The sequence below is a fragment of the Epargyreus clarus genome, unplaced genomic scaffold (genome assembly GCF_041222505.1).
Source record: "Epargyreus clarus isolate Ecla_fem2 unplaced genomic scaffold, WU_Ecla_fem_2.2 ptg000019l, whole genome shotgun sequence".
NCBI lineage: Eukaryota > Metazoa > Arthropoda > Insecta > Lepidoptera > Hesperiidae > Epargyreus > Epargyreus clarus.
Window position 1 is genome coordinate 3,811,406 of NW_027332227.1, and position 11,291 is coordinate 3,822,696.

The 11,291-nt window shown below is 33.5% G+C and overlaps 4 protein-coding genes across 4 annotated transcripts in view; 2 read left to right on the top strand and 2 right to left on the bottom strand.

Moving 5' to 3' along the window:
• Positions 1-3,903, bottom strand: part of LOC140750283 (uncharacterized) — a 46,486-nt gene extending 42,583 nt beyond the window's left edge. The window contains exons 1-9 of the mRNA XM_073083728.1: positions 3,739-3,903; positions 3,494-3,581; positions 2,105-2,315; positions 1,827-1,964; positions 1,415-1,699; positions 1,018-1,294; positions 811-925; positions 610-729; positions 215-396 (exon numbers count right to left, since the gene is read on the bottom strand). Of these exons, the coding sequence (XP_072939829.1) occupies positions 215-396; positions 610-729; positions 811-925; positions 1,018-1,294; positions 1,415-1,699; positions 1,827-1,964; positions 2,105-2,315; positions 3,494-3,581 (1,416 nt within the window). The 5' untranslated portion in view covers positions 3,739-3,903. The remainder of the gene's footprint in view (positions 1-214; positions 397-609; positions 730-810; positions 926-1,017; positions 1,295-1,414; positions 1,700-1,826; positions 1,965-2,104; positions 2,316-3,493; positions 3,582-3,738) is intronic.
• Positions 3,904-5,531: 1,628 nt separating this feature from the next.
• Positions 5,532-7,436, top strand: Prx4 (Peroxiredoxin 4). The gene is made up of 4 exons (XM_073083376.1): positions 5,532-5,841; positions 5,924-6,041; positions 6,125-6,530; positions 6,766-7,436. The coding sequence occupies exons 1-4, from the start codon at positions 5,673-5,675 to the stop codon at positions 6,817-6,819; spliced, it is 747 nt and encodes a 248-aa protein (XP_072939477.1). The 5' UTR covers positions 5,532-5,672; the 3' UTR covers positions 6,820-7,436.
• An 826-nt stretch (positions 7,437-8,262) lies between these two features.
• On the top strand, positions 8,263-9,181 carry LOC140750168 (rhodanese domain-containing protein CG4456). The gene is made up of 3 exons (XM_073083561.1): positions 8,263-8,403; positions 8,537-8,731; positions 8,982-9,181. Exons 1-3 carry the CDS (start codon positions 8,319-8,321, stop codon positions 9,164-9,166), a joined length of 465 nt encoding a protein of 154 aa, XP_072939662.1. The 5' UTR covers positions 8,263-8,318; the 3' UTR covers positions 9,167-9,181.
• A 397-nt stretch (positions 9,182-9,578) lies between these two features.
• Positions 9,579-11,112, bottom strand: LOC140750167 (rhodanese domain-containing protein CG4456). The gene is made up of 4 exons (XM_073083560.1): positions 10,819-11,112; positions 10,544-10,741; positions 10,178-10,340; positions 9,579-9,857 (listed from the first exon to the last, which is right to left on the bottom strand). The coding sequence occupies exons 1-4, from the start codon at positions 10,940-10,942 to the stop codon at positions 9,806-9,808; spliced, it is 537 nt and encodes a 178-aa protein (XP_072939661.1). The 5' UTR covers positions 10,943-11,112; the 3' UTR covers positions 9,579-9,805.
• Positions 11,113-11,291: the final 179 nt, after the last annotated feature.

Consider the following 11,291-nt stretch of genomic DNA (forward strand, 5'->3'; position numbering starts at 1 on the left):
CGCACCAACAGTAGGGGGCACACTAACGCAACTATGTCCCCGCGGGCGCGAGCGGGCAGCGGACGGGTACCGGGGGGACCCGCGCTGTCTTCGTCCTACTACAATTTGCAATCTGCAATTTGCTATTGCAACACGACTCGTTTCTGTATTCAGAGCGGTCTAGAAGTTTGGTGCGGACTATAAAATAATAATAATTATCTTGACGCCTACATACCTTGCACTTCCACCCGTACTTGGGCACGGTGGCCATGACGGGGCGCAGACAGGTGGCGTGGTAGAGCTTGTCGCAGTGCTCGCAGGCGACGGCGCGCGAGTCGGCCGGCGAGCCGCCCGCGCACTCGCCGCGACACACCTGGCACACGCGGCACGCGCGGCACGCCCAGCCCGCGCGCACACCTGCACACGCAAAGTAACACTTTATCCACATGAAAACTTCTACCACTAGCAGTCACTAATGTAGCTCTTGACCACAGGTGACAATGTTTTTTATAAGTTGAGAACTACACATTGAGCACTCCTATATTCTGGTTTAAAAAATGTATAAAAGAGTTGCTGTGATATAAAAAATACTCATATTATATTAAAACATATGTATATAAATCTACAAACCTGGCAACTGTGCAAGTCCAACGCAAGTACCGTGGTAGTGAGCACCACATATCACACAAGTCATTAGATTAGCTATATCGCCAATAGTTCTACACGTCCGGCATTCCGTATCCGCTGCACCTACACACAAATTAATAATGTTAAACATTTTCCTTATATCCTATAAGAAAAATGTAAAAAAAATGATTGAATTACACTTACATATAAGTGGCACTTGATACAAATGGTCCTTGCAAAAGGAAGACTTGGTATGGAAATCAATAAAGCCACCAGACGCAAGAACGCATGGTAGATGAAAATATTTACTGCAACTCATCTGCAAGAATAACATTGATATAAAAAATATTGTAAGATTGAAAGGTAAAAATTTGCTCAGTAAAACTGAATTAATTAAATGTAATATTATACCTTGCAAGGAATGCTTGCACCATGCCTTTGGCAAAAGGCGCACTTCCTAGACAAAGCCATAGTTACAATCCCTCTAACTCTGGCCTCTTCCAGCTGTTCCTTATCTTCCTCAATACTTGAAGCAGCAGCCACTTGATCTTGAAATGGGGGACTGAACTCAAGACAACAGCGATGAACATAGAACATTCTAGAGCTGACAACTGCTGGTAGTTCTATAGAGTCCACATGTCCAATTATTGACAATTCATCAGTATGTTCCATGTTATAGAGAGGTGTTCTGCGAAACAAAAATAATAATTTACCGATCATCCAAATTGTAATTGAAAATATTTGATTCAGAATTGCATTAATAATTCTATTTGTGGTGAAGAAAAGTCGAAAAAATAATATAACTCACTTGCATTTGTTGAATGCTTTTTGACGCCTACTTAGAGGCATAGTCGTTTGACTTGCTTGGCTATTTACATCTACCAGTTCAGGTGGTGGTGATGCCAGTCCAGCCGGCACTGGCATGGTGGGTGTGCTAGGTGTGGTCACACTTGTGGGAGTAGCGCCCCCCGAGTTTGTCACTACTGGTGTGGAGCCCCCATCTCCTTCGATGTTGCAAGAGAACTGTCTCATCTCTCCTTGTCCCAATTGACTGCGCTCGCTAAGATTGCATAAGGCACAGACTTTGCCAGGCCTAAAATTACATTATTCAATTAAGTAAGTAATCAATACTGCAAATTATATATAAATTGTTCTTTTCATTTTTCTTGTTCAGTTAGTACGCATTGTAGAATATTGTAATATTATGGTGAATAGAATACCATTTTTCCGGCATATACGGCGGCTCCTCTGGCGCCGGCATGGTAAAATCATCTTCATCCATCATATCGTCAAGAGCGTCGTCACGGCTCACGCGATGTCTTTTCGCTCCTCGAACAGAGCCAGGATTGCTCCTATACCTATACAATTAAAAATTAAAAAATATCTGTGACTGATTTTAAAATAATTTGTGGATTATTTTTGCAAATACAAATGAATATTTTCTTAATAAATTTAATATGTACTGTACAGGAATAATCATTTTGGCTAGCAGTTTTACCTCCTAACAATCTTTCCCTCTCTTGCTAACTTAGCACCTTCCTTCCTCGGTCTGCCAGGTCCTCGCCGGCCAGAGGTAAAGAATGGCCTAGCATAGGGTTGGTGATGAAAAAATGCAGGTTGAGAAATGGCCCCATGTGGTGAGGCCGGTTCCTCTCCCCGCGGCGATGAAGCACATGATGTTGGTGTCGATGCAGGCCTTGCATAAAAATCTGCAAAAAATTTATTGTAATTTTCTCTAGGTTCTATGCTGAAAAAATATAAATAACATTCAAAGGCAGGTGAGATTTTTCAAACTTTTCATTAACTGAAAACATTTTATTGAGTTTATAAAATCATAATATTTTAAAAAGCTTCTTTAGCAGTCGCAGTAACATACATGCTGTGAACATTCTAAATATCCAATTATAACAGTCAACAGATAGGGCCCTGTTAAAGATACTTTTATCTTATTTTACATTTTCATATGAATTATATGTTATTCATTTCTTTCTTCTTTATTGTTATATTCTTATTGTAATTAAATTATCGAATGAATTATAATTATTTATGCTCTGTATTTCGACTTAAATTGTTTATTAAGATTAATACAAGAAATATTGTTAAATTTTATGTCAATAACTTATGTTGGTATTAATGTATGCCGTATGTGCCTATAATTGAGGTGACACTTAGTTCGTAACTTATTTAGTCAAGCGTGTGTATTGGAGGAGATGATGTAAACTTTGTTGGTGCAACTAATAAATAAATAGATAGACATTGGATGCTTGGTAATAAAGTAGCGTTTTTATTAATATATTGAAATTTGTAATTTTTTATCTCTAATGGACCCACTCGAGGAGACCCCAGGGGCAATATCCTGCCTATCCTTTTCCAAACCTGGTGATGATCAATTATAAAAACAGACATTCCTAACAGCGAAACACATATTCCTGTATTATCTATGAATCATCATATACTTAGACAAGAATCATTCATGAACGAAACCAATTGTGATTTAACAAACGGAACACAATTATTACTTGTGTGTTACCATTTATTTTGCTTTTACACCATATTAATGAAATAATTATTATTATTATAATTATAATAATTAAGTACTAGTTATGAGCTTATTTAGGTATAATTAATTACAGAAATTGTTCCTCCTCTTATCATGTATAATTATATTTGTAATAAAGTACAAATTAAAAATAAAATAATTAAAAAACTTTGTCCATGTTACAACATTTAAAATGAATACTTTCCTATACAAGAAGTTGTTGCTCTTTTTCATAATAATTTTATTGTATAAAACCCAAGAAGTTTATAATGTTCTTTGCAATTGCACAATTTATTAAGTAAAGAAATGTAGTTATCACAGCCATAAGATTGGATTAAATAAAGTTACCTGAAGACGGCGGGGCTTCACATTCTTCCTCCGAGCCATCGTCAGCTAGTAAATCGACGTCCAAAACGCCCTCGTCTGGTACGTCCATCTAAAACATTGAATCCACTGATGCACTAAACACACTCACGTTGTATTGTTAACATGAAAATTATGTTTACAATGAAACTCCAAACAAAAAGTAATGTAATCAGACCGCCATAGTGAACAAGTAGATCCGTCCGCACGAAGTAAACTTACAAACTTACCGCAAAACTTTGCGATGGACTTGTTATGTACCAAACTCAAGGCAAAGATATTTTATCTCCAAATAATCGCATTTTAGCACTATTTTTACTTGTATTAACAAATAATTACGATGACAAAAGTACTATACAAACGACGTTCGCTAATAACGCGAATGCAAGCGAACAATTTATACATACGCACAGATAAAATTAAATAAAAAAATTAACTATACCACAGACTACAACTAGATTACCTTGTAGTAGTCTGTCAGCTTTCGTTGCATAGATAATAAGTCTGTGGCGTGTGTGTAAAGGCTCTATCACACGATTTGGACAACACGTAGACCGTGGCCATATTTAAAGGAACGGAGTTGGGAGATTCGACAATGTTTCACATAGACACACTTAGTTCTTTAGATGTTTTTTGATAAAAATGTTATTTTGACTACACTCCTTTATATATGTCGCACTGTTAAGCGTATTTTTTCTCTACCACTAGATTAAACTCTACCACGCATTAACCATAAAAGAAAGGGAAACCTATGAATACGGACAAGGCTGCGTCTATTTTGTATTTGCTATACGGATGGTAACTGAACAAGTAAGTGTTTTTTATAATTTGTCTGATAATATTATTAGTTCGATTGTGGTGGATGGTGCAGTTCCTATATAGGTTACTATACTTTTTGATGGAGTTACTCCTGTACGAGGTCATAGTCTATTAATAATTTCACCAAAAATGTCTATCAGAAATATTTTGATTTGATTAACAGTCTACACGTGGCTTTACGACTACCAAGTCCTTTCTATTTCCATCACACATGATGTTGGACTTACAATATCAATAACTTGTGATTGCCAATAATAGTACATTACGATACGCGTGGCCAAAGTAGCCTATTTTTGCACGGCGTGAAGTTAGCGCCCGAGCGCAGCGAGGGTGCTAAACGCCGTGCAGATAATAGGCTACTTTTGTCACAAGTATCGTATACTATTTTATAGCTCGTGTGACATAAACCCGCTTATACTTGTGAAGAAATATGAAAAAATATGATAATTATTTTGAAACTTATAAATGATTGGAACTAAAAATTATGAACTAAAAAAACAATAAAAATGTGACACAACCAAAACCATTGAAATTTAGAAAATTTAGTAATTTTTCTGCTCTTGTGATAAAGACAAATCTAACACCACACATACGTCGAAATCAATCAAGCCATTTAGGCTACATACATGCGTCTAGACCAATGACTTATAATGGGAACTCCACCTAAACGTATTAAAGAAACATATGATAAGCAATCACATAATGTACTAATACATAACTAATACTAGTGATACAGTAGAAAATCGATTATCCGGACCTCCGTTATAAATATTCGCGATTATTCGGATTGAGAAACGTGAACAAGTAACTTTGTAATAACCCTTACAGATCAGCCATATTTTGTGTGACATGTGCATTTAAATTCCGGAAAGTCGGCAAATCGCAACAAAATAATTACTATAAAAAATAACAAACCCGATTGCTAAAAATATAACCTATGTTATCGCCACAATTTAGACGAATCCAACGACACATAATATATCAAAATTAATGAAGTCGTTTGAGTTTGCCAAAGAATGAAAAATACATACGTAACAAACATATAGTCAAAAAACATCACCTTCCTAAATCGGTTTAAATAGCTTTTCTTCATTAAGTCAATTAACCAAATTTTCGATAATCCAAATGCCACAAATACGACAACAAATAGGTCGCTTAATTCATTGACTTCCAGTTAAATGACATTGACATTTGACATCATTGACAATCGAGGGAACGTCACTGGCCGCTACGCTACGACAAACGACAACGCGGACAACAACAGTTATCGGCATTATTATCTTACTTAGAAATTAGTTCAAGCAGTGATTAGTATTATTCAGAAATTCATCCTCTCATACATTTTATGACCATGAAGTATATTATCACTACCTTTTTATTACTCGTATATGTCATAAGTAATAGTAATTCAACGTTATTTGAAAGCGATTCTTGTTATTCTTTTGGAAGCGGCAATGTATTTCCTGGAGGCGCAAGAAAAATTGACCACAAATTACAATTTACGAAGGCAATGAGTGAGTACCAATCCGTGTATGACGTGTAATGTTTGTAACACAACATATGTTACTTATTTGCATAAATCCTTTCAAATTTTAGTTTCAAAACCGGCACCCGAGTGGGAGGCAACGGCGGTCATTAACGGAGAAATAACGCAATTATCTTTATCCAGCTACAAAGGGAAATATTTAGTGTTTTTCTTCTATCCATTAGACTTGTAAGAATATATTTGATATTCATTTTTGATATTTTTAAATAATCGCATATTTTTATGAACTAAAATATTAATTTTATTTACAGTACCTTTGTGTGTCCGACTGAAATCCTAGCATTCTCGGAAAGAATTGAGGAGTTCAGGAAACTCAACACTGAAGTTGTAGCTTGTTCTGTTGACTCTCATTTCACTCATCTTGCCTGGATCAACACACCTCGCAAGGAAGGGGGTCTTGGCAAAATAAATATACCCCTTCTCAGTGACTTGACACATTCCATTGCTAAAGACTATGGTGTTTACTTGGAAGATTTGGGACACACATTAAGAGGCTTGTTCATAATTGATGATAGAGGAATTTTGAGACAGATCACAATGAATGATCTTCCTGTTGGCCGGTCAGTGGACGAGACCCTCAGACTGGTGCAGGCATTCCAGTATACTGATAAGCATGGAGAAGTGTGCCCAGCTGGATGGAAACCTGGCCAAGATACTGTAAGTATTCATTTGTGCTACTTTTGAATTTTATAATTGAAGATGAATTTGAAATACAGGTATCTTATTTAGTCTTATTGAATCCAAACACAAATATAATCCAAGATAAGAGCAAAAAGCTGGTATTATACATAATAAAAAACTATACTACACTAAAATAGTATACAACTTTGAAAAAGCACATATCTATTTACTTTAATTATCTTTTTATTAACTTGTTTGTTTATTATTTCAGATAATTCCCAACCCTGATGAGAAAAAGAAATATTTTGCCAAAGTAGCAAATTAAATGTTACAAACATTAACTTAATTCCTTTTGTATAGAGATAATGCAGCAATAATTTTCAACATACTTCTTTTTTTGGGATTATTTTTGGGCTTTTGGTAGTAGGTAGCATAATACTCATTAACTTACTACAGTACTTATATCGAGTGCCACTAAATCAGTTTTTTTTCAATATTTAGATACTGGCACTTGATTTAAATGTTTGCTGAATAAACATTTGGTTCATAGTGTAATGTCAAGATATTTTAAGTAGATGTAAATCTAATGAAATACTCTGTGACGTAAGTATTATGTTAATGATATTGTGGAATTTATTTTATAATTTACATACACTTTGTGTAACTGCATTTTATTTTAATTAAACATCACAGAATATGTCTTAAATATAAAGTATAGCTTGGCTGAAATCAACTAGTAATTGTTATAGCCATTGTTTTAAGAGTTATTTTTTTATATAAATATATTAAATACATATTATCTACTCTAAATAGAGCTGGTCATTGAACATCACAATTCTAAGTAACATACTAAGACTGAAAATGATGGAATGCATTTTTAAATAATCATGTTGTATTCAATATTTGTATGTTTTAAAAAGAATATATATATTTTTGATAAAACTTGACTTTTATTTTGATAAAGAATTTATATTCTAAAAAATGTGTGTGTTCAAGAAAGTGCTTAACGAACATGTAATGAAAGAAATTTAGTACAAACTTCATTGGACTACTATTATAATTTATTAATAGCCAGAGTTTTATATCATATGGGCTACTATACCTACTCTTTAGGTTTAGTGTCATCTAGTTGGCTGTCAAACTTAGAACTTTTTGTCTTCTGGTCTTCTGACCAAATACTGTATTCATAAATTGGTAATATACAATATACACTATAATTTTACACTTCCTAGGTAGTTTTGATAAACTAGCAACATTATGATATGCCCACAAGCACAAAAAAATATGATTTGTAGTGATGCCGAACAATCGATAGTTGACCTAGAAAAACGATGCAATCAATACTATCGATAGTAAAAATATGGCAATACTATTGATAATCTGCAATAGTATTGAAGTTTGATAGTCGCTACTTTTGCAGACTATCAATAGTATTGACATATTTTTATTATCGATAGTATTGGTTGCATCGATACTATCGATAGTCCTATCGATATTTTCACTATTGCCACACTATCGATAGTAGCATATCGAGTGGCATCACTAGTGATTTGTTGGAAGTTGGAAATCGCAAATTCGCAATTTTCATTTGTCAAACGTCAGACGCAGAGCAACGTCAGATGAGATTATATTTAAGAAATTTGTTTATAGTAATTTATACGACTTTTGAAAGTTCAAAACTATAAATTTGTGCTATTATTTTTAACAGATATACATATTAGAATTTACTTTGTACCCATCGTAAAATATATAAAGACTTAGAAGAAATAAATTGGTAATCTATTTACATCTTGGACTGTGCAAAGTTGTGTATAAACTAATTCGATGTTTGCTTTACGTGTTACTGGTTTTATAGCGTCGTTCTCTGTTTTCCGAACATGTACTGCATATCCTTGGACATGGCCACTAAGTACTATATACAAGTCTTAAACTATTGATTATATTTTTTGTTTGTTTTGTTTAAATAGCTTCATTTAATTTTATTATAAGTCAAATAAATACCGTTAATGTCCGATCTAATTGTTATTTATCTACCAATTTAGGATTAATCTACTCGCCTATAAGAAGATTAACTACTGAAAATAGCGATTTCCGTAAAATGGTTGATCCCCGACATGTAGTTAGTTATGAGGATATGTTGAAAGTTATTCATCAACCAGAAAAAGTCATCATTGATGTCCGCAATCCAGAGGAGGTGAACTCAACTGGAAAAATACCCTCGAGCATCAATATACCATGTAATATGTTTTTTATGAAAGAATATTTGTAAAACTTGATTATTTGATTTATAACAAACTTTAAACTCAGTTCTGAGATCTGTGCCCAGTTTGAATTTTTTTAGATTTAATTTTTGTGATGAAGGAAACTATATGTGTGTACTGATCCAGACACTAAAAGCAGTCTCTTTCCTATTTTAATAAATAATAGTTTCTTAAATGATGTTTATAACTTAGGATTATTAATAATGGGAAATATTGTTTTTTGCAGTGGGTACTGTGCATGATGCGCTTACATCAATGTCTGACGAGGAGTTCAAGAGGCAGTACCAGAGACCCAAACCTTCTTCTTCTGATGAATTGATTTTCTATTGCCAGTCAGGGAGGAGATCGACTGAGGCCCTCGATAAGGCTCTAAAATTAGGCTATGTCAGGTATGTATATTTTTATTATTAATTAATGATCACTTCTGGCCCTTTATCAATGTGGTGGATTGTGGCACAATTAGGTTGATGATGATGGTTGTTGTGTAGCACAAGTTTTATATGACACAGTAAAAATATTGTTATACTCACTGCATCTCCGAAGGTCATTATAATTTTGAATAACATTTTTTCTAATTTTGTTATTACATACATACTTTTGTGTTAGAAAATAGTAAAATATTTACTAAATTTTCCAAAAATAATTTCAGATCTAAAACATATTTGGGCAGCTGGAATGACTGGTCTAGCAGACAGAAGTAAATAAATATTGTGTATACTGATGGAAAAGAAGACACAAAGCCTATTTACTTCACTTAATATGTTTATCCTGCATCTTATGTAAATGTTATCTTAATACTATGGAGATGAAATATAAAACATGGTTGTTTCTACAAATATTGTTTTTATTTAATTAACAGCATTTTATCAGCATAATTTCTTTAAATACACATGAATTTTTGACATAATTAAAAATATAACAACATTTAAAAAAATATAACAGTAATAAAAAAACTTGAAAAGCCTAGTTGGGGACTAGAAATTGTTTAGCACCCATTCCTTTGTGAGCCTTCCTACTTTAATGATTTGACAATAATTGGAATTAGAAATCCTATTGGGTTTTGTTGGCCCAATCTGTCCAACTGCCAAGGTAATTTTTCACACTGGAATAAAGAAAAAAGCTGTATTATAATTTGTATATCAATGTAATGTAATATATGTGAAATGAGAAATAATTTTTAAATTTGATTTCACTCAAGCAGCACCTTGCCACATTTACTTATTAGTTGCATGTGCAGGTTTGAAGGTCAGATATACTTTTGTCTTGTTATGCTGAAATAACTTAGCATTCAATGAATCATATGCCAATTTGAATTTCCATCACATAATAATTGAGCCAAGACCAGTCTTTTAAAAAAAATTATACATTTTCCCTGGGTTACAAGTTGCTATTAACAATAATAATATGTAAAGATGTGCTTACTTCTTGTATCCCAAATTGAAGGCATTTTGCTGCGCCATGCCTGATCTCTTCCCAATCATGCAGTAAAAAATTATCTCAGTGTCTTCAGTGGGTTTAGGTCTCTGGAAGGTTCGCTCAAATTCTGCATCAGGCATTGTACTCAGCGCTGATGATACAGTTCCCACTAAAAAAATTGCTTATTCATTATTTCTTTCTTTTACATGATTTAATTTTAATGAAGCATATCAATCTGAGGATAGGTGTACATATAAACATGGGCTTTATATTTAGAGAATCAGTTATAATGTTATTCCAAATGTGTGAGGAGAGTGCATCTGCAATTTCAATCAATGAATATATAAAATTGAATGCAATGTTAAACCTTACATGGTATGTTAATGCTGTTAGGTATTTTTCCATGTTCCTTTACCTCCTCTGGCTCTCTTACATCAACTATAAGCACTTTTCCATCAGATGTTGCTTTTTTTACTTCCTGGAAGTCTACGACCATATCTTCGAGCGTGGCTTCTTTTGAATAAAATCGACATGGTACATGCGAAACATTAGGGGCTTTACAATGAACATCTGTAATTTGATAATATTTATATAACGTGCATGAAAACATTTTTAAGTAATAAGTTTACATTAGAATTTTTGTATACCTCTCGTAATCACACTGTTAACTATTACATTCCTACATACAGTATTAGATTGTAATGACGCGCAGGATTTTGCTGCTTGATATAACGCCGGTGAAATGTTTTTATATACGAGACGACCAAACATGTTTATGAATACGTTGTCTAAATAAAAAATATTGAAAGTATATGAGTAAAGTTGTTACTGATAAAGGAAACGAAGCAGAAAAAATACGTTGCTTTTTGTTATCTTGCAAAAACAGATGTGAAACAGAAAAAAGTCGCAGCTCAAAACGTGAAAACTTCACTGTCAATGTCAATGTTATAATTGACATAGGTTGTCATAATATCACTTGCCAAATTAATAGTCTGTGGCAAAATCCATCGTGAAATGTGTATGTCTATGATCAAGATTAAATTGAATTATTAATTATAGTTTTTTCAACATCTTTTAATTAAAGCAATATCTTATCTCTTTGCTTATCGATTTACGATAT